The sequence below is a fragment of the Varroa destructor genome, unplaced genomic scaffold (assembly GCF_002443255.2).
Source record: "Varroa destructor unplaced genomic scaffold, Vdes_3.0 BEIS01000003.1, whole genome shotgun sequence".
Taxonomy (NCBI): Eukaryota; Metazoa; Arthropoda; class Arachnida; order Mesostigmata; family Varroidae; genus Varroa; species Varroa destructor.
This window is the reverse complement of record NW_019211456.1, coordinates 56,513,845-56,536,783: the sequence shown is the minus strand read 5'-3', so window position 1 is coordinate 56,536,783 and position 22,939 is coordinate 56,513,845. Positions and strand designations below refer to the sequence as shown.

The following is a 22,939-nucleotide window of genomic DNA, read 5'->3' as shown; positions in this document are numbered from 1 at the left end:
ATCAGAAATCAAACATTTTTTTTCAATGCCTGAGCATGTGATGTGTGTATGTTTTGGCCATAACGTGCTTGACGGTCGAGCAGACACTATCGGGTACAGTGAGCCGAAAGGACCATGGTTTGATTGCAGAATTACATTTTTACATTTATTTCGTTGCAATTCACCCGAAATGCTGCGGTTTCCTTCCCTGATTCAGTCTGCTCGCAGTTCTCTTGAAACTCTGTTATACTCTTGCAAACTAAGTTGCTTCATCTTTAAGCCATTATAAACCACTTCGGCAAGAGTCACCGCTTTACTACTCCATCCCGCCAATTTCAAAAATGTTGCGCCCATTCTACAGAGTACGCTAATTCGCCTATATGTTTCACAAATCTTTAGCAGTTATCAAGCTAGCTCCAAAAAAAAAAACGATTAATTTATCTAAATTAACATTACGTTCCATTGAAAAAAGGACTTAGAGTCCATAGAAAATCAGTCTAATGTCAACATGGGTCGATTTGCGGCCAACAAGCAAATCAGCAGTTTTAGTAATATATACACATAAAAGAACACGCGGGTTTCGCTCCACTCTTGATTCTTTCGGTTCGCTGTTTTAAACACACCTGTTTCAGGTACGAACCACAATGGCTGATGTTACACCCAGTCTATCTTAAACTGTAGTCTAGACCAATAGTTAGCCCGTTACAATTACCATATCTCACCTGGCTCATTTAGCCTCTTCTAATAATGGATTTTATCCGTGTTAAACATAGCCTAACACATCGTATCGTATGAATTATTTGCACAAAGCCATACGACCCTGTTCCAGCTCCTTTGAGATACTGCCCTACCAATTGGGTCATCTGACTGTAGTACTGTTAATTCCCTAATTCTCCCAGTTTCCTAACAATACTTATTCTGTTGCAGTTCCACGTACCCCGTTCTCCCATTAGAGCGTTCCAATAGTCCTGCGTCGACTCCGCAGTTATCTCATTGGCCTATACTAGTACGTAGCCCGCCTTGCAACAAACCCCTAACTTCAGTTATTGCTCGATTGCGGAGTGGTACTTTTATAAACGTCTGGGCGATATTGAGGAGTCTTTTACGCGACACCATTTTGACGTAGCACGATTGGGGCACTACGGAAATAGAGTTCTTGTAGAACATGCGTAGTCGATATATTGCATCGCCTCGGATTTCGGCTTAGCCGACTTGATATCATATCAATTTTTTGCAATGGATCAATACTATACCCTGCCAGGAAAACTAACTTTTCGTTTCTAGGAAAAAGTATTTAAGCAAGGCGTTCTACCCTCCGCCCAGCTTTGTCCAGGATGAAGCTCCCCGAAAAAAAAATCAGCGCAGGCCAGTTATTCTGAAGGTCCAGTTTGAGTTGCACAGGCAGACAAAAGAAAACAGAATTTCAGCAGTTCAGTAAATACGTAGACATTATATGGATGGTTATTATCAAAACATGGTTAATATACAAGTCAGAGCTTATTAAATCAAATATTTGTTTTTTAATTTAGCGTAACATGTTCAAGTACATGACATTATTGTGAAAAAGAAGCAACGAAACTTCCAAGAAAAGTCTTGCTGATCCCTCGCGAACAGATTCAACACAATAATTGACACAACATAGTACATGAATTAGTTATGTATTTAATTTAGTTTACTATGTATGGCTAAAGTAAAACAAAAAATAAGAAACCTTTGTGATATCGAAATAATAAGGTCAATATATTAACCAAGAAAAATATCGGATAAAATATACACTAGGACGCCTAGTTTTTCATGAAGCCCTAAACTTCAAGAGGATTATTTATCTCTCGGCATACAGATGGATTCAACTGATTTCGTCTGATACAGGAAGATTGAAATGTATAGTCTTCCAGCCATGTTATACCTAAATCTTTTGATGTTTACGTCCGGCATCGCCATTAGGCATTTTACCAAGCCGTTGGTTTCCAGCACAGAACGGAGTATATCCACACTCATATTAGAATCCAGACCACCCTCAAGCCATGCCACATACTACCCATTACACTATCAACGCGACACTGTTATTATGTCATAGACACCGTTACAAAATGCCTGAATCACTGAGACAGGTCTCTGAAGTTCGACGTTTTTAAAACGAAGAGTACGGATTTCGAATTGTACATTTCATCACAGCTGGAGATCCACATGTGGCATATTTTATCGACAGTCTACGTAAACTTTTCCTATTTAAGCAAACCCACATAAACCTATGTGAAGACCCAACACACTGGAACAAACTCGCAAGCGGCTGCGATGATTCTTGTTATATTTTGCTGGCAGGCTTTGCTTGTCGAGAATGCCCTATAGTGTACCACTCATATCTGAAAAAAGAAAATTTTCATTTTAGAAAATTGTAAGCAATTTTTAACATGTTTTATTTAATCGCAATTTTTTAATTCGTTGTGCCCGATTTTCTCCTACTTTATCTAGCAAAAACAATTATATAATTATTATTAACGATTATAATCTTATTCACGATACTGTATTAGTATTTTATTGCGCTAACATTTCAAGCTAAACCAGGCTGTACCGGGCTGGAATCAGTATGCTGAATTTTCTTGAAAATTCAGCTCTAGGAAGACACTTCACATTAGTTACAATTTGCGTCGACAAGCGAATAAGTTCTGGGTTATTCCACCATTTGGACCATATTGTCGGGGTATCGAATTCCAAGAAGCTACCCTCTGTGCTCATGTTAAGTTATTCCTCGTACTGTTAGTTCAAGAAGTCCTCAAGTTGGCAAGCAACGGCTGTAGCTCATAGTCGGGCCTCGTGCAACACACCCACTTACGCTTCGTCTGCTAAAAGTCCATAAACAGTGTGATTTTCCCTTTCCAAAGCCTCCATGGCGGGTCATTTTTCCGCCCATCCTCTCCTTTCTGACAACCTACAAAAGTGGAACGAGGAGTGCTACTAGAGCTTAGTGCTAGCAAAGCGGCGCGTCACCGTCAACTTAGCAAGAACCGCGAGTAACTGAACAGACCTCTTTCTCATTTCCGCCTTTACCCCCCCCCCCTCCTCCTCTTTCTGGACCCCGCATCTTAGAAACGCTACTCTTTCTTCCACACATAGCTTCCCTTCTCTTTCCCTCTGTTGGGAGGCAGTCGTGCAATGGTTCGTTGAACGGTTCATGGCCTGGCTGGCGCCTACTCACGCTCTTCCGCTACCCCAGCCGTACTCTCCCTGTTTTTCTTCTTGTATATGCCTCTCTCTGCAACGAATAGCAGCAGCTCCGCTCCACTGTGTCTACCTTCACGAATTTTTCCCCAGAGTCGCCGCTGTCGCCGCTAGGTTGATGACGGAGAACCCCCGCTATTAAAACAAATCGGCGACCCACCTCAAAACGACATCAATCAGATCGCAATTGCTATTCTTTCTTGACTATTTTCGTCACTAAAGTGAATTACGAATTGTGAGTAATGTGGCGGACGTGCCTTTAATTTTGTGCGGCCTTTCGCGGCTGAAAATTGGAAAGGGAGCTAGCCGGACGGGTACGAATAGGTGGACAAACGTGGACGGATTCAAACTCACAAAGAGATATAAGGAGCCGAAAACAATAAGTAGAATATGCAAGATGAATATATACTTGAAACAAATTCCCTGTTCTACTTAACTCACACATACGCAATAACGACTATAAAAGAAAATGATAAAATGAGACGCCGTACCTAATTAACTCGTTGGGGAATGTTATTCGTGACGAAGTGAGTTGAGTGTCGAAAAGAATTAATAAGAAACTCTTTGTGGTGTCTTGTGAGGTTCGTGACAAGGAACAAATAACTGTTTCAAGCTAAAACATGCGTTAAACAATGCATACTACCGGAGTCAAAAATTGGTAAGTCAGATCTGTTCAAGTTTCGTTTCGCTTTGAGGCTGAGTAGGCTTCGAGGGGGATTCATTGTTAAGCAGTCCGATCATCCAGGTTACAGTAAGACGTCAAGCAGGAATCAAGTGGAAAGGAAAGAAGTGACCATGCTATAACTCACAACGATCCGTCGCTTTCAAAGTTCATTAGGTGTTTTGCTTGTCGTATAGAAAAAAGAGCGAAAAAGAAACCCATATTAGGGAATCGTTTGGTATAGATCATATTCAGTTTGCCCTTTGGAAACCTACTACAGTGTACTAGGAAGTTTAAATAAATAATTGAGAAGATATATTTGCGCTTTTTTGTTTATGTAATGTGTTCCCGAGGGAAACAATCCTATACATTTTCGATGCTAAAAATCAACCTCATCCGATTCAGCAGTTCAACAATTCAAGCACCCTTTGCTATGCTCTGATAGGTTCGAAGGATTTTAACGGCTACGGAAACACGTTCCTCTAATAGCGCAGTGGTAACATGTTTGCCTAACGACACGTGAGACGATCTTGGTTCAGAACGGAACGTCTGCATATTTGGCGTCGTGTCGAAGGTCACCCTTTGAAATAATATTTAATGGCAGCATGAAACGTAAAAATCTGAAAAATTCTTAATATACAAAAGAACTAGATTCCTGTGAAAAAACAAAGAATTTCAAGCTCGTAGAACTGCGTGACGACTCTAAAATAAAGAGCAAACAAACTTACCACTCTTTTCAATAGGATTATTCAGTTCTGTTTGGTATAATTGTGCAAATCAATAATATCTCTTCAATGTATCACGCTTTAGGGGATCGTTCTTACAGCACACGGTTTTACGCACTTATGCATACTGCAACAATTGTACTTCAATGACGAGACGTCTTTATCTCGTTAAATTTCGGCTTTTGTACATAGGTCACAATGAAACAACTGAATAATTGCCTGTTTTAGTTCGATCACTACAAATCGAAGTTCTCGCTAGTCATTTGCACAATTACCACACTTGAAAAATTATATATAGGAGAAAATATCCAAAAACAAATACGTTATTAGTATTGTCAATGACGCTTTCCGTAGTAGTCAGCCACGCTCCGTATAGTTCAATTAAATAGTTTATGACGAGTTACTAAGTACAGCCAAGACTTCCGAGGATCTTAAGGCAGCTCGCTCTGGCTTTCAACAATTTAATAGTTGAATAATTGAATAAACAAATAGAGAATAAGAAAATATCAATTTCTTTTGATAAAGCTCTTCTTTTAATTCATGAAGCATATTTATATATCTTAAAGGAAGATAAAGTTGTTGTAGAGGAACGCTTGGCTTTTGTATAGGGTATACCTTAAATGAAGGGCTGGTAGCGAAAGCGAGTCTGCTATAAAAAGAACTGCCCATCCTCCTCCTACTCGGCAAATGGAGCGTTCAGGGCAGGCCCCGATGAAAAAGCAAACCATCCTTTCGACAGATCATCATTCGGCATCCTATTAGAAACTTTTCAACACTCTATATGTATTTTTGTCAAATAAAAATTGTTCTTGCAGAAATATGTATTGCTACATTTAATCTTATTTATAAATATAGTATATGTGAAATTTATATTAAAGAAAGAGACAATATTTAAGTTTCTTTAAAGTGTTTGATAAGTGAGGAGTAAGGAGTACTCCTTTGGCTTAAATCAGCACTAACTTAACGATGGGCGCTTACAATAGTTAATAATATGGCGCACTCGGCAGAACTATCACTATTCGTTGCCAGTAACGAACATGCCACTTACATAAACTCCAGTATGGGTATATATAGAGTGTGCCAAACTTTAATAAATCTTATTGTCAACGACTAACAAGATCGTAACATTGTTATAATAGTATTTCAGGTACGCTTCAAAGTCTGCACGTCAGAATTGTATGCGTGATTATAAACTTTCGGTTATAAACCTGAAATCGATCCGCCTCGTCGAAGTTGGAAGAATATTGTACAATTCATAAGAATTCCAAGTATACCTTTTACACGGGGCGGTTCCGCTAAAATTTGCGAACTTTTAAACATCTGTGACCATTGTTTGCCACTTGTGACTTTCTCAATTATTCTGCACATACTGTTTTCGCTACCGTTTCTACAAGCACAGCAGTCGTCGTAAAATTACCAGCAGCGGATCTCTTTTTCGAACAAACAGTTTAGTACATCAATAGCACACATCTCAAACGGGTAATAACAACGAAAATACCTCCACGAAAGAAAGCAGGACAAACATAAGATGTGGGAATGCAAAGTAATACGTTAAAAACTGGGAATTCATGCAAACACTGCACTGCGACGTGGTAATCGAACGTACGCATCAACGAACGTACGAAGCAAAAGCTTGGAAAAACTGATGTATTAACAGAATAAATTTGCACAGCAGTGTCCTTCATCCTAATAATCGTGATAAACGTAAATTGTAACGCCGGGTAATTGAATAGTGTAAGGTTACAAAGGAAGAAAGGAAGGAAGGAAGGAAGGAAGGAAGGAATCAAAGAAAGGCACAGAACAAAAGCAGACCTATTTTGTGCCCTGTGCTAACTACATGCAATTCGAACCTTCATTTAGTCAAGAAATAGTATAATCTACCCCTACGCGACAAACTTAGTAGTAGGTTTTGGGTAAGCGTAGAAAAGTGACGTCTATCCTACACAGGTGCAAACAAGCGTTTCGAAAAGATAGATAAGCGTGATTTCTCCAAAACTCGAATGCAAACGGGCGTCGAAAGGGCCAAGATTAGACGGGTATTGTTAGAAGTTTACGGCAGAAGCTTACAGAATTTGATTTAATTGAATTAAATAAATCAACAATGTTTTTGACACGGTTCTGTGTTTGTAGAGAAGGACTTACTCGTAGAAAATAATAGCTATCGATTTTAAACGCAATCGTTAATCGCATGCATAATTTTAGAAAAACTTCCAAGCAAGCACATATACGCGTGTAGTTTTTTTTTTCCTATTTGAATATTAATAGGCTTTTAGATCGAAAGCAGTGTGGGTATCACGGCCAAGTTTATATCAGCACGGCTGATTATTGTTTATACACATACTGCATGATATTAAATCTGTCACTACGCGTTCCTATGATGGTGCAATGCTAGTTCTGTAGAGCATGTTAAGTGGCCTGGGCTCGAGACCGGATCAATTTGCGAGCTAGTCGTTTGAAGCAGTAGTGCGCGTAAAACTCGAAATATTAGTCCATTATAGCACATTTTCTTGTATCTTTTGTCATACGCTGCTTAACATAAGAAGGCGATTAGCGCAGTTCATATTTTAGGTATCGAACATATTCCAACGTTCCTCGTATTTTCTTTGTCCTCTAATCGGTCACAATTGTACCGCCCATAGGCTAATAAGTGAGGCTATTTGTCGGTCTGTTCCGATTGATAGTTGTAATTTTGCTCTTATTAAATTATTTCTAAATATTGGTACAACCTTTGTTCGGCTAGTGCGTCCCTTTAAACCTGTAAGGCTTAATTTTCCATAATTTTTCCCTTAAGAAGGTAAATATTATATTTTAAACGGGTTAAATATCAGTCAAGGACGATTCAGTTGTTTAATATGTTTAATGTTGTATTTAATAAGGTCTTAACGTCGTGTCAAGTATATGCTATAAGGAGCGGATAGTCTGCGATAAAATCCTGGCACTTCAAAGCTCTTTTTACCCGAGTGGGTTTTAACACAAAATCGTTTCTTTTTGTCGCTGACTGTATGACCTATTCTTTTAATTCAATTATATACGCCGAGGATCGACGATACTGTACGTGCCGATATTAGTTCCTCGGTTTTTTTTTTAGATCACATTGTTTTTTCACATAAAAACCTAAGATCCGGGCGTCACAGGGAGAGTTAATGTTGATCCGCCTAGTATCTTCCATCGTTGCTACTGACCTTGTCGTATGTCTTGTTAGCTTCGAGCGCGACAAATCCAATCAGTTTCCCGCCCTGCCCTGTAGCCAGCTCTGATATTGACTTTAACATACAGATATTATTTCCCCGTTTAGTCCTTCTCAATCAATAGCATAGCTAAGATTTCCTTGTCCTCTATTCACACTACTACTCGAATACAGATACAGGACAATGACTATTGTGAGGAGCCAGTAGTTCTAAAGATCTCCATCCTGAACAAGCTTTTATAAGATTTTTTTGCGACTCGAAAGACACAGACTTTCCGGTTTGCTTGCTATCAACAATCTTCTGTTGGCTTTCTAGATAAATCCTAACTCTCGTTTTTTTTTTTTTGTTATTAGAATCGTACCGCCGGTATTGCATGCATTGTTGTCCTACTTGACATTATCGCCAACATTTTTCCGATTCTTCTTCGTGTCTTCCTCGAATGCAAGTTTCTCTTATCACGGTCCATCTTATCGTTCCCTTCTCTTCTAGCGTTTTGTAATTTACTTATAAACTTTCGTAGGAAGCTTTTTTCGCACATTGCTGTTTTTAGTGTCTTCGGCTCAGAATCGTTTAATTCGCTTAACTAGTTCTAAAAGCGAAAAGCTTTTTTTGTGTGGATTCGTCTACGATGGGATTGTGTTGCTTTATTTGTTAATTTCCCATTTTTCACGTATTATAAAATGTGTTACATTGGGTGGTAACGTGGTGTAGTAATAGCGTGTTTGTCGACTAAAGTGAGGGACATTTAGGGAGGTAACCTAAATTTGGAACCAAGCGTAGACATACCTCATTTTGTGCTAGAAGGCTCCATCGTTCATTTCTAGTAACACTTAAAAACACTACCAGAAAGCGTAAAACGCCCGAAATATTTGCTCGTTGCGAATAGTTATTGTATTTTTGAATACTTATATGATATTGGGCTGTGGTTTATTGCTATAATTATTTTTTTTAATTCTGCCTAAGTGCCTTGCCTTACCTGTCTAAAACGATCTCTTGTGTCCGTTGATTCCGATTTTTGAATTTGGTCCTATATACCAGCATCTACAGAGACCTTCCGATGGCAACGGCTGAAGACGGAAAACGAAATATTGTAAGGCAAATTGTATTTACGGATTTCAACAATGGAAATCACTGTAATCATCATTTTAATCATCTCAAAGGTACAGGAACCCTTTACCGAAATAAAAAATATAGGTTATCATGCGGATCAACAAAAGTATGTTTAAGGTAGCTTAAACATACTGTTATTGCTTTCCCGATTGGTTTCTTTTCCCTGTCTCTTTGTGACGTGTGTTTGTTAGAGTGCATTTGTCCCTAACCTAGGCGCTTGTCAGATGCTAAATTGCCAGTAAGCAATGTCAAAAATGTACTGCTGTGACAAACGGTTAAGAAATGGAGCAGTTGTGATACTCGTTAAGAAGGAGCTTGAGTTCAGTTGGGCTCTATACCAAAAGTGTTCAAGGGAGTTGTGTTATAGCAGCAGGTACGGGGTTCGATACTCACGCGCTTCCTGTATCTCTTGCTGTCATAATTCTGCAAGTGAGATTTGCAGCGACTGGGACGCTTCTACTCGCTCTTAAATAACACTCTAGAATAGTTATAAGAGACTTTATTGTTATATGGAATAATAAGATAACTGCGACAGTGAGACAACCTGCCAAATAGTGTGACGCGCCCCATAAAGGGGTTTTTTCTTAATTAATTGTAGTTGACTATTCCTTCCACATTGTCCATAAGGCAGCAGTAAATCATTTAATGAGCTCGTCACATTTGGTTTTGTAAAATTTAATACTTGCGGTTAGAACATTTAGAGAGGTGACTACGATGCAGTATTTGCGTCTTAATTAGAAAGAAGAGGAACTTCAAATGGAACTCGATTGACATAGTCGTTTCCTAAACGCGTTCCGAAATCCGTGGATATCAAATCTATTTCTTAATGTATTTTCTAATATCTCATGAAAGAGTCTTTTGATTGATGACATTTTTTATAACAGCTATCGTGATTTCTTCGATTCGAACTTATTCTTCACTGGCACCGATCGGAGGCATTGACGCTATTTGAAAGTCCCAATTTGGCTATGTTTTCTAGAGATCACGTCCTGTTTATCCGTGAAAATGACAGGTGAGCGTTTCATGGATGATAGTATTGCAGACTGGCTGCTCGAATTAGATTTTGAGTAGGATTATAAGGAATAAAATTTTAATTAGAGGAGTTTACTTAACGTACTGACCATAATTTTTAATAGAGCCCAGGTCCAGAATTTATACGTCTAAAAGGCCCGCACTTTTTATTTGAAGAAGCCTAGTAGAAGTTACAGGGGCTCCCTGTGACTAGGAGCATCTGAATCCTTGCCGCTGCGATCTTCCAGTACGAAGTATCCGACGGTCTTCGATCTTCTCTGTCTTTAAGATCGTTACTGTCAATGCTAAAGTCAGTCCGAAGCTTCAGTACTCATTTAGGCTAAAACCAAACCGTGCTGAGCTCTAAAGTAACTTCAACTAGGAAAGGCGCTGTTAATTTTCGTAAAATAATTCGTTTATTGAAATATTCTGTGTCTGGTCGTGAAGCTGCAGATCTGAATAAGAAAGATCTAAACTACGTACAATATTGATTGGTCTAAGGAAACTAAGGTTTTCTTTATTTGAACTTCTACTAAACCAAGAACCCTAAAGCAGCCTAGTAGACTAGATAGAGTTAGTATGCAGCACCTTGACATATCAATGTCAACGCATCACTTATAGCAATAACTAGTGAAAGATCGTGCTCAGAGTTACTGAAAACATATCTGAAGGAGCTTTTGCTCTGTTTTCCTTTGAACAAGCGCACTTATTATTGCGACATCAATCGTTATCTGGGTCGAACAAAGACTGACGAAATTGTTAGAGTGAAGTTAGGAATTGCCTTCCCAAAACGCTACCTAGGAGCCATTAAGATGGTGCTATATTCTGAATATACAGCAGTAGCCCGAGTGTTACACACACTATGATACAGTCACATAACGCGTATACTTTTATAATAAAAATAGTGCAAACTGTTTATCTGTTTTATAAAAAGTTTCTCACATGCTTGTGATGTGGCCTCTCATTTCTAATTCCTATGACCTCGTTTAACGACGCTAACCTATTTATAATTGACAAAACTAACCAAATTTTGAAGGCTTTCAAGAAAAACTTTTTTGTAATTTCCGCTACGAACATGTATACTGATATTGTATTTTACAGCTCGAAACAAAAAACTAGAGAAATGTAATATTCGTTGAGAAACCGTTATGATTTTTTTTAATATTTGTGATATTTAATATGTGAATATTTAATATTATTTCTAGATAAGAGCCGTATTTACGTACGAAAAACTCACAGAAGAAGAATTTTATCTTAGAAATTGCTTGTTTGCGTCAAACCTTGGGCATCCGTAGCGTTGTGGAACACTTAGAGCATTCTGTATTCGAAAATATTGAGATATCATTTGGTTTAACAATAAGGTCCTAAACATCCTTAAGAGGCTTTTTTTTTTTAACACTTTTGCACAAGGATCTCTAGGCTGTGAGATTCAACTCTACTGCTTACTACTACTAACAATTCTGCAATAAGCAAGAAACTCGCAAACTCCTGTAACTCTGTTCAGATAGTCATTTACCCGACAGTCTCCAACCTTGGTTAGGTTGGAATTATCTTCTGGCAAATCTTTTTGTCGAATGTTTCCCTTCGAAGTTTGTAAGCTGATGCTGATGCATTTTGAAATTAATTTTACCGTGTAACTGCTTAGGCTATAAGAAGTAATCCAATGTGTTTTTCTAAAGAAACGTCTGGATACCTTCGAAAATACGAACCGCAGAGACTTACACGTGTGTCTTATCATTAGCAAACACAAATAAAGGTCGGCTTCCAATAATTAGTACAAAACAATCGATCGAGGAATTTATAAACATTAGTCATAAAATATATAATATCTACATATATATACAATAACAGCAAATATAGATAAAACGTTGGAACTACTATTCAATATAGATTTGCTTTACGGTAGGCCAAGGCTGGTCGGCTATTAGCAAATACATACTGTCTCATAGATTCTCGCAGATAAACTATACTTACTTAAGACGAATTGTGATAAGAGATCTTCATTTTCTACAAAACGAAAAGGAGATCTACAAAACGAAAATTTTTGAAAAGTTTAAATCGCACAATAGAAAGCTATTTTTACGGAACAGGGTGAGGGGTTCGTCCTAAGCTTTTGCTTTTCAAATTTGATCTTTGTGCACTAAGATAGCCAGTTTACGTCGTATGGCTCCTATTTCTTTTAAAGAATTTGGCTCGCTAGTGTTCTAAAAAACATCATTAAAGCATACGTTTTTGTGCTTATTCTTCGTTGTGTTAAGGCATGTCGCTTAAGGCTGTTCTCGCTTGCCTACATGCGACGCTAAGAAGATTCGCTGAAGAGATTGGTGTCAGACCCGTAGCCCCACTCAGAGACTGTAATTGCTTCATTTGGTGCTACAATCGCAGATTTCTTTCTAGAGACTAAGCTCTTCAGAGTGTTCTGAGTACGGGACAAGCTTCTGCCGTCAGCTGATTTAATAGTTTCTATAGAGGCAACTCAAGAACAGTATATTTCAATCGGAATCTGTGCTAATTATCTGAGCGTATGTGTGTTAATAAACGCGCATTGCAAAAATGCATATATATGATTACGCGCTGAGTCATGGCAAGTTTTTATAGCGTTGAGGGAGGAACAACAACGGAATTAATCGATTATATGCAACGTCACGATAAAATCAAACGGATAACAAACTGGGTTTTACTCCAACCACGAAGTGCGCGGTTCTTCAGACCTGCTTTTGGTGAAATCAATTCAGTAGTCTTCTGAGAAGCGTACTCATACGATACGTAAGATCATTTCGTAATGTCCTGCAGCTGTAGGCCGACCAATCTATATGAGTTAGAAGTGAGAAGAGTGAATATAACGTTTTCCATCAGGAAGAGAGTTTCTCGTCTTTGTAGTCAAGTGCTTTAGCGTTTAGTGCAAGCGGTCCGACAGATATTGCAATATAGCATGCCAGTATTACTTTGTTAAAAATTACATCTGGTTTGCATTGGTTCCTCTGAGCTCAATAGCGTTCGCATACGATATAGTCTGGTAGACGAATCTTGTCTATAGAATTGCCCTGAATAGTGTAGAATGTAAACGACTCGAGCCATTCGCATACGTCAATGATAACCAGTATATTTTTCTTGCAATCTAACCTAATAATTCCAATGTACGGTAACTTTTAACTGAGATTTTGCTAAAAAGTCTTCAGGCTGGCCAGGAGGCTAGCGCTTTGAAGCAGGTTAATAAATCATACAAGTTCTGGATTCTAACCAGCTCATGATACACCCTCCGCTGCGTGATTTTTTTAGAACTGTACCAGAAAGCTTACCTGCTATTCAATAACTAACCCTTAAATGGTTTCGTGCGTTTTCTAAATGTTTTTCGTAGTGCCAAAAAAAATTGATCTAATTTGGCATATTATTTGCTTTTTTCATCGAGACGCAAATTGCCTTTTGATAACACCTGCATGTCCGGTAACTTACGTAACTGGACCCGATTATTGATTTACTACCGCTGCTACGACCTGTCCTTTGCTGTTTCCCGTATTTGTGAGAGTGTCCCACATACCATGCATTCGACTACGTCTGAAAATTGAACGGGTTCTATCCCATTATATGAGATAATTCACGCCACGCACATTTGATTTTTCTACAGGCGCAATTGGCAATTAGGTGTCTATTGACATCGAAGCTCTTATAACTACCTGGCCTTTGTGATTATATCTAAAGCTAACGGTACACCTCATGGTCCTTGACTTATAGTGATCAAGTGGTATAAAAAATAAATCAAAATATCATTATAGGTTCCGTTGAAGCTATTGCTAATTTTCTAGTGTATATTATTTTCTCTGGAAAAGTGGTTTTCCCCAGCCATACAGCGAGTACCCCATTTTTTCAAAAGACGTCACCGCATTGACGCTCACTTTTTCTACTTCCTAGGAAGCATTACCTAGCATTTTCTGCCTGCGTCACCTATCAGCTGCACACGCCGTTTTTCACTTCTCGTTTTCAGTAGATACTTGCCTTAATCGATTTTAGAGCCTTCAAAGGAGCCTTACATTCTTCTGAACGTAAATATCGAATAATTTGGGGTATTTATATAATGAACAAAGTGTAGTACGGTATATCTAAAGGCTGTGTTATATGTATCGTTACTATTAAGTATAATAGCAAATGTCATCTATCTCAGCCTAAGGTGTTTTAGAGCTGATTAGTATTCCTAATTATTCGTCAACGGCTTAGAATATTAGTACTGGTCAATGCCACTTCATTCACCAGTCTCCGAAGTTTGTTTGGGTAAATCGGACGTGCAATGTATAAGCTATACGCAAAGCAAAACGTACGAACCACCCTGATCGTGTCAACTTACGGAGCGATTTGACCTGGTATTTCTCAGAACAAAATTTAGATAATACTACAAGGAAAAGTATCATGTTGCCGACTTCAAAGATCCGGGCCTTAAAATCTATCAACCAAAACGTATTAAACTTATCGGGATGAGTGAAATTAAACAACAATATTTTGGTATAGTCTATTCCTTTTTATTTACACGAAATTTAATATTTAGGGAGTTTCTCGGTCATTTGTTTGAACCAGTCAGCATTTGTATAATGTACGCCATTAGTATTCACCTTCCTGTATGTACGGAAGCAACCCATATTAGATAAGCTGAATTCTGAGGATTAGTCGGGTCACTTAATAAAGTCTTACAATGGCAAAACCCATTAACTTCGAAGACAATAACTAAAATCGCTTTAAATGAGAGACCGGTTTACTTTGGCATTGAACCGCAACATCATCGTTTTCGAAGCCTTATTTTCGCGGATTTCTTGGAGTAGTACACAATAATGCTTCGGACACAAAGTTAGTTTTTTTTTACAAAGCTCGCGCTATTGCATTGCTTTGAATGTGGAGAATTAATACAATCCTGCCTGCTGGAGATGACTCGCCTTATAAGGAGTGATGGACAATAAAGTTTAAAGGTCCAGAAATCAAGAAATAGACAGCCATGTTATCAGGAGCTAGTTTGACTTCGTTTAGAGTAAGCTCTAGTAAAAGTCTTGGTTACTGTCCGAATTTCGACTACAGTTTATTAGGAATACATGAAAACACCTACTTTAACAACACAACATCTGTAAGCTAAATGTTAGTATTCTTATGAGGCCGATCAGGTGAAGCATAACGCCACTCTGATACGTTGTTTGATTTCAGGTATTATTGGAGCAGCCCGCAATGACAACTGAAACACTTGCCCTCAACCGGGCGCTGAAAAAGAAAAGTAATCGCGGCGAAACGATGACTGTAAATTGGGTAACAGTACTGGCCGTTCTCTGCGCGGCATGGGCATCGCAGAATGTTAGTCGCCTCACCTCGGGGTGCGTGCCCCCTGACGAAGATATTTCGCCTTGTCTCTGTTACAACTTCGAGGACGCGCTATTTGTCGAGTGTTCCAATGTTAGCGAAGAACACCTGCGAAACGCGCTGTCGAAAATCAGCGCTCCGCTTAAACAACTGACGTTGGTTAAATTAGAGGTGAAAGGAGAAACGTTCCCTAATGGCATATTTGTTGGAAAACGGATTGGAACCCTACATATTTCAAACAGTCGCTTGCATCGTCTTCAGGAGGCAGCATTTTTAGGACTCGAAAATTCTCTTTCGGCATTAACCATCAGTAACTGTGAGATGAAGGAACTCCCGCATGGTGCTATCAAAAATATGAAGGCGTTACGCAGTTTCGAAATCGATTCGAACGCCATTGCTGATATTGAGAGCTATTCATTTTATGGACTACAACTCAGGTCACTCATGCTCCAAAACAACTACCTAACTTCCCTAGCCGAGTTCGCGTTTGGGGGCTTGGAATCGTCCCTAGAAGACCTCAACCTAAGCAATAATCGACTAGCCCTGTTTCCTTTCATGGCGTTGCGCCGGCTACATGGTCTTCGCGTTCTGAAGCTGGTAGGCAATGTAATCACCGACATCTTAGATGATGGTCTGACCCGCTTCATAAATCTACAAACGGTCGACCTCAGTCAAAATAAAATGACTGCCCTCACAAATCGGAGCTTTTCGTCTATGCCTCGTCTCCGTGGGCTCTCACTCTACCAGAACCGCATTACCGATGTTGAAGACGGAACATTTGAGCACACGCGAGAACTCGAATCCCTTGATCTTGGGCAGAATTTTGTATGCGCCCTGAAATCTGTTGTCCTCCGACCTCTAACAAGTCTACGAACTATCGAGCTCGGCTTTAACCATTTGCATGGCGTTGACGACGGCTCATTTCAGAATCTTACTCAATTGCGTGAAATACTACTATCGAACAATAATATTTTACGATTGCGAAATGATACTTTTGCGAATTCCCAGAATGTATCCATTTTGTTTGTACCGAATAATGCAATAGAGCACATAGAACTGGCAGCTTTCCATGGCCTCGAGCGACTTACTCAGTTGCAGATTTCATTTAATCGTTTACGGAGCGTGCACCCACTGCTATTTCGGGCTAACACCGAATTGCGCTCACTTTCCCTTGACAACAACCTTATTACAAACCTTGAAGTCGGTACATTCCGTGAACTTAATGAACTACGCGATCTGCGACTCCAGCAGAACAACCTAAAAAATGTGCGTCGCGGTGTTTTTTTCCCTTTAGCCAACTTGGAGGAACTACATCTGCAAAACAACAGGATTGAATCAATAGAGCCCGAAGCCCTGGCAGGATTGGCAGCGCTTCAACATCTCAACCTTCAAGGAAATAAACTATTAGAAATACATGATATACTCATTCGTGCAGGCTCCAATTTGCGTTCGTTATTTCTGAGTCTGAACCTACTCACCGATTTAAGCAGCCTTAGCGCTCCCCTGGGGCGCCAGAGTAAACTCGAAATGCTCGAGATACGATCGAATAAGTTGCGTCGTCTTCGAGCAGATATGTTTCGTGATTTGACATCAGCAACAAGGGTCTATTTGGACGGCAACAGCATTAGTGAGATTGAAGATGGATCCTTTGAGACTTTAGTGGAGTGCCTATTCCTCGACTTGAGCAGAAACCAACTACGGTCCTTACGCGGGGGTACTTTTCGCGGCCTTAAATCACTTGAGGAGCTTTCGCTAGAAAACAATAATCTAACAAGTCTTGCAAAAGGCGCCTTTTCTCAACTCGGTCAGCTTCGAGTGCTCGGGCTTGCTCACAACATGCTAATGACTATAGCAGCTGATACTTTTGGGAACATGCCTGGACTTACTTCACTCAACCTGTCCCACGCAAACATTCAAGCTATAGGGTTAGGAGCTTTTGAAGGCCTGCTGGGTCTGGAACTACTTGACCTATCTGGAAATCCTATAAAAGTACTCCGCTCGCCGGGTCAGCTAAGCCAGCTACGCATGCTGCGCTTAGCATCTGTAGCACCGCAGAAGGTGGTTGATGGCGTGTTCGATAAGTTGAATCATCTTGAAGAACTTGATTTAAGCGGCTCGTATGTTAACCTCAATCGTATTGGCCTTTTCGATCATCTCGAGTCGTTACATACGCTGCGAGTTGGCCATAATAATGCGTCTGCTTTACGGCAGGGTCTCTTTAAGATGCTGCCTCTACGGAAGCTCTCGCTTGAAAGTAACTTGCTGACGACAATGCCTTCCGGAGTATTTAATGCGCAACTAGAAACACTCGTATTGCAATCGAACAATATCACAATCTTGCGTAGTGGCTGCTTATCTAATTTGAGTAAGCTCCACAGATTAGACTTTTCTGGCAACCTGATTGGCGCGATCAACAACGACGTTTTCGATGAAACCACGAATTTAGAAGAACTGGATCTTTCTCGCAACAGGCTGCGTACGTTACCATATCATTTATTCAAAAACAGCAGTACTCTAAATCGGCTGAATTTAGCAAGTAATGATTTTTCGTACATTCCTAACGCTGTGGTGGATGGTGTTGCGCCGCTAACTAATTTACGCATTTTGCAGTTAGAACATAATCCATTGATTAGAGTGCGAGAAGATTTCGCTAGCGGAGGCCTGCTTCCTGCTCTTGAAGAACTAAATCTCTCCTACGGGAATGTATCAATAGTCGCTACAAACGACATGCACAGCTTTCCCGCATTACGCAATCTTTTTTTGGGACATAACCGCATCTCAAAGGTGTCACCAGGGGCATTTCGCCCTCTTCACTATCTTATTTTGCTAGATCTAAGTGAAAATCACATCGAGGTTCTTCCGTCCGAAAGGCTACAAGGCCTATTTGCCTTGAAACAACTCAATCTATCCAACAACAGATTCGCTGAACTTCAACCATTTCCAGCGGATCTGGGCGCTCTTGAAGGACTTGATCTTTCCAACAACAAGTTAGTCAAGATTCAGGAGATTGTATTTGATGCTCTGACCAGCTTGAAACGCCTTAATTTCAATGACAACAACATTCGCTGGGCAGCTTTTGGTGCGCTCAACAGCCTCAGCGCATTGGAGGAGCTCAACCTACGTAACAACAATCTAATGTATTTGACACATACGATGTTCCAAGTTATCGAAAGACGCCTCGTCAGGCTACTGGTTACAGGTAAGCTACACAAAATAGATTCGACGAGCAGGAAAAAAAAGTGTAGCCAAAATTGAAAGAGCGCAAAACTTAGTCAATCTATATTTCCTTTTTTACCTTAGACCCTATGACTTACTTAGCACTTTAACCCAGCATATTGTCCCGTCACCGTCCAGACTCAGGCCATGCCCGTGGCCTCAGGCCTTATAGCCGCGTATCGCCTACACTTTTTGAGCCACTGGTATTCCGAAAGAAATATTTCCGCTTGTACGTTACAAATGGTTTCTCACCACAATAGCTTTTTTACCATATCCATCTCTCGCAAATATTCTCTCCTTAGGACATGTGCAGTCATTAGATAACGACAGCCTTTTATTTCCCGCCGACTGCAGTTGTTCCGTATTGGCAAAATGCAATATATGATCAGAATTGGCCAGTGTGCTCATCGGCTAGCCTTAAGTTCGAAATAACTTTGTAGTGACAAAATACAGCTATGGAATTTTCGCGGGGACAACTAGGATTAACAAGGATTGGACTGTTGTGGAATCAAGCCAAATTAATAGCATTTCCTAGGAAATTAACGTTTTGTCAACAGGTTCACCAACTGTCATGAACAAACCAGGTTTTGCCGCTCGCGTTATTTCTCTAAACTTGAGTTCTCGTTTAATAGTCAAATTCTTTTTTCGCTAAACTGGGGTTCATCTTTAGAAAGAGGCTGCGAATACCTGGAATTACTCTAATTGACATTAAAAATACACAGAGGTTTCTATATTGTAACAGTCCTAGAATCTCGATTTAGAAGGTGGCAAGACGAACCTTCCTGACTCCTCTGCGAGCACCAATGAACATCTACAACCCATTCAATCTTCTGCGACTTATTATGAACAAAATAGATAAAAAAAAATCAAATAAGCCGGCCAATTTAAAAGAAATAGTTACCAAGTGTAGAATGCTTGTCATTGTTAAACTAATTCTACAAGGCCATCTCTGTTCAAATAAAATGACCAAAATGATGAGTGAAACGCACATTATTTTTGCCCGGCTTCTATCGAGCTACGTCATGAGGTCCGTTATTATCAGTTTAACAAAGCAGCACTATGGTTCTGAATACTTACAGAGATTCAAGGGGGAACATAGGGAAACCAGTTAACTTACTATACATTGCTGGCATTTTTGAACTGGAAACTATACGTAATACGTTATTGTCAACATTTCGTAAGATATCCCATGCTTCCACTTAACACTCGAGTTTTGCTAACGAATATCTTTACGGCCCCATTTTCAGGGAACCCACTGAAGTGTGACTGTCGCATGCTGGGCTTTTGGGAGTGGCTAAAAGAGCATCCCCAACTGCATCTGTCCGATTCGCTTCATGCACCCGCATCGGCCCATCCGTTTTGCACATATCCAGAGCGACTTTCTGGCCAAGATCTAAATATGCTTTACCCGATCGATTTCTGTCCAGCACCGATGATGACAACGTTAGCAGCAGCGGAAGTTAGCCACAGCAGCGTCAAGCTCAAGTGGCAAGTAGAAAACTCAACACTTGTAGAACGGTTTGTTTTATCCGTTCAATATACGTCTCAATGCAGCTTGACTGACAATTGCGGCTCTAATGATACAGGTGATTCGCTGCTGCTAAGTTCAGCAAAACGTGCGTTCCTTCTGACCGACCTTACGCCTGAACGAGAGTACCAGCTCTGTGTGACGGCAACTGGTCGTTATTTGCGTCCTCTCGGAAAGCCCACTGCTTACGCCGACGTCCCACATGATAGCGATCTCGAGAGCAATGCACGGAAGTGCTTGCGAGTCACGACGGCTGCGCGAGTCCACAAACGGCTAATGAGTTTACCTGAACTTGGGATTGCACTTGGGGTCGGTTTGGGCCTTGGGTTAATTGTATTCACATCTATTATTGTCACTGCGGTGCGGCTAAAGCGGGCGCGTCGGAAGAAGCGCCGACCCATTCATGAAGAAGATGTTCCGCCGGAATATATTTCGTACAGACATTTTTCGATACCGGGAGAAGATCCAGGTGAACCGCTTTCCTAGCAGCTGGAGTCGGCCATTCACTGTAGACACGAAGGCACGGTAACTACTATGACCAGACCAAATGTTTCAGTAGCCCGGATCAGTCGACCTGCGCTTGCAAGCTCGTCACGCCATGACCTAGAATCACAGTAACCAGTGCCGTTTGAAATAGCTCACCATTATCGTAGTACTAGTGCTTCGCGTGCATTCCAGATCCAGGCATTGAAATTTTTTCAACTTGTCATATCTTTTTACGTTTGCAACATTTCTGTACGGTAACTTAAAAGCCAACTTCTCTATTTATAGCCGTAGGATGACCATTTTATTGTAGCGTAGAATTTTTGTCATATTGTGGATAAAGGGCAGGAGAATGAACACGGATGACAACAAGTTTCAGTGAAAGGAAAGCCAATGGATATGTAATCTGTTGTTTGAAAGACCTCTTAAGATCACGAAACTGAATGTACACAAATCGAGCTATTCACCTACAATAATGTATGGGTCAGAAGGTGCTTGAGCCAGGAACGTATATGCCGTTTAGACACGTAGGTAATGCCGTTTTGGTTTCCGTCGCCGTCCAAAAAATTTGACTACTTTACAAAACTAGATTTACTAAAGGATCAAACGGCACATATTAAAGAGGGGTAAAACAGAGTAAGATCGTAAGGGTTGCCGTATACTACGAGCATACCAGGCGGCATAGTACGGAGAAATTTAGCAGTATTTTATTAACATCTAATTGTTCAGCAAGAAATAAAAAGACTCTACGGTGATCACTTATCATAACAGCAAAAACATTCTCTGTCTGCACGCTAATTTTCACCATCAACTCAGTTTCTTATTTCCTTTGTTGCTGCTTGTTTCTCTATCCCTCGCGTCCCTTAGTGCAATATTAACGTAACTATCGACCCATCCCACCATGTTAGATCTCGCCCGTTTATTCTTCACACTGGGACAACACAAGAATTCTGATATACAAACGAGTCTAGTCATTACGTGGCCATCTAACGATTGATCATTAGTCAATTGATACTCACTATTTTTCCCGTGAGAAAATTTTCAAAGCCTACCTTTTGAAAATATGAATCACCTTTAAATACTATCATAATCATCATTTTAGAGATAAAATTCTAAAGCAGGTACAACAAGCGTCGATACGCTTTTCTTTTGTATTGAGATGAAGGTTTAATGGGCTAGGACACCATTTTTGATTCTTAGGTAGAACGTGTGTGGTTGGATTGCCCGTTAATTACATCCACATATATTATAGTAAGCGGGATCATTTCTGAGCTGTCAGAAGAACCAAGTCTTCTCCCCTATATGTTTTGGATTATTCGCAATAAAATACGAAATAATGTGCTCTTCGAAACAGAAGTGCAATGGCAGATGGATCTTTAGCAACGGCTGGCTGTAAGCAGCGTCCAGGGGGCAAGCACCAGTCTAATGGAACAGTGAAATCGAAAGCCTTTCAGACGGTCGCGGTTAGGTGGGTGTATAGGTGAATGTAAGTACATGTTATATGCTATTTATGTTATGATCAAACAATACAAAAGATGCTACATGAAAAAATACGGGATACGAGAACGAAGCCGGCAAATAGACTGATCTTAGCCTAGCTAATCACTGCATGCAGCCTATGCCAGATAATTGATTTTACTCTTCTTGACTTTCCGAATTCGCCGTAGCTAAATGCAAACCTAAAATCAAGAACAAAACCTAGGCCAAATCTATCGCTCCTAGTATGCTACTTGCAAACAACACCTGTACAAGCTGGATGCAGAGCGTTTCCTAGCGGAATACAGGTTTAGATATTTGTACATACGCCTAGAATGAGGCTTGGCTACAGTGTGCAGGATAGCTTTATGTTGGCTAATTTGTATGCAATAATAGTAGTTAAAATCAAAATAGAACAGTCGCGACCACAACAGCAGTCACCGTAACAATTACATTTAAAATGTATTGGTTCCCGGTAGGAAATCATTGACCTCTATGGCTGGAAACAGCTCACCTGCAGTCTAAATCAACGAAATCTAAAAATCACGAGGTGCTTATCTTGCTAAGCTAGACAAACTACTATCGCAGGGCGGCTTACCGATTGTACGAATTATGCCGATAAAAACCGCGCGGAGTAATTGAGAGTTTTATACTACATGCTCAGAAAACACCATCGACATGATTGTGTCAAAGATTAACAATACAGATAGAAAGGACAAATGATAAAATAATAGGTATAAAATGTAAATAAACGTTTGTCATTACCAAAGAAAAATGAATAAATCGGAGTTTTCAGTTTTCCTGTATTTGGTCATTAGCAGAGTCCATTTGATGACTAGAATTTGCACTAAATATAAAAGTTTCAATTCCAAGAACCGTATCAAAAATACTACCAAGTTCACGTTTTAACGTTTACTAAATATCGTGTATATGTACCAAAATGTCTGCAAGGTTACTCAGTCCTATGTAACAATAACCGAGTTTTTATGGGGTCTCTAATTATCAAGCAGTC

At 39.9% G+C, this 22,939-nt stretch overlaps 1 protein-coding gene across 1 annotated transcript; it reads left to right on the top strand.

The window, feature by feature from the left end:
• Positions 1–3,239: 3,239 nt before the first annotated feature.
• On the top strand, positions 3,240–22,697 carry LOC111247333 (uncharacterized). Its single transcript, XM_022798126.2, has 3 exons — positions 3,240–3,856; positions 15,075–18,423; positions 19,688–22,697. Exons 2-3 carry the CDS (start codon positions 15,096–15,098, stop codon positions 20,452–20,454), a joined length of 4,095 nt encoding a protein of 1,364 aa, XP_022653861.1. The 5' UTR covers positions 3,240–3,856; positions 15,075–15,095; the 3' UTR covers positions 20,455–22,697.
• The last annotated feature ends 242 nt before the right edge of the window (positions 22,698–22,939 follow it).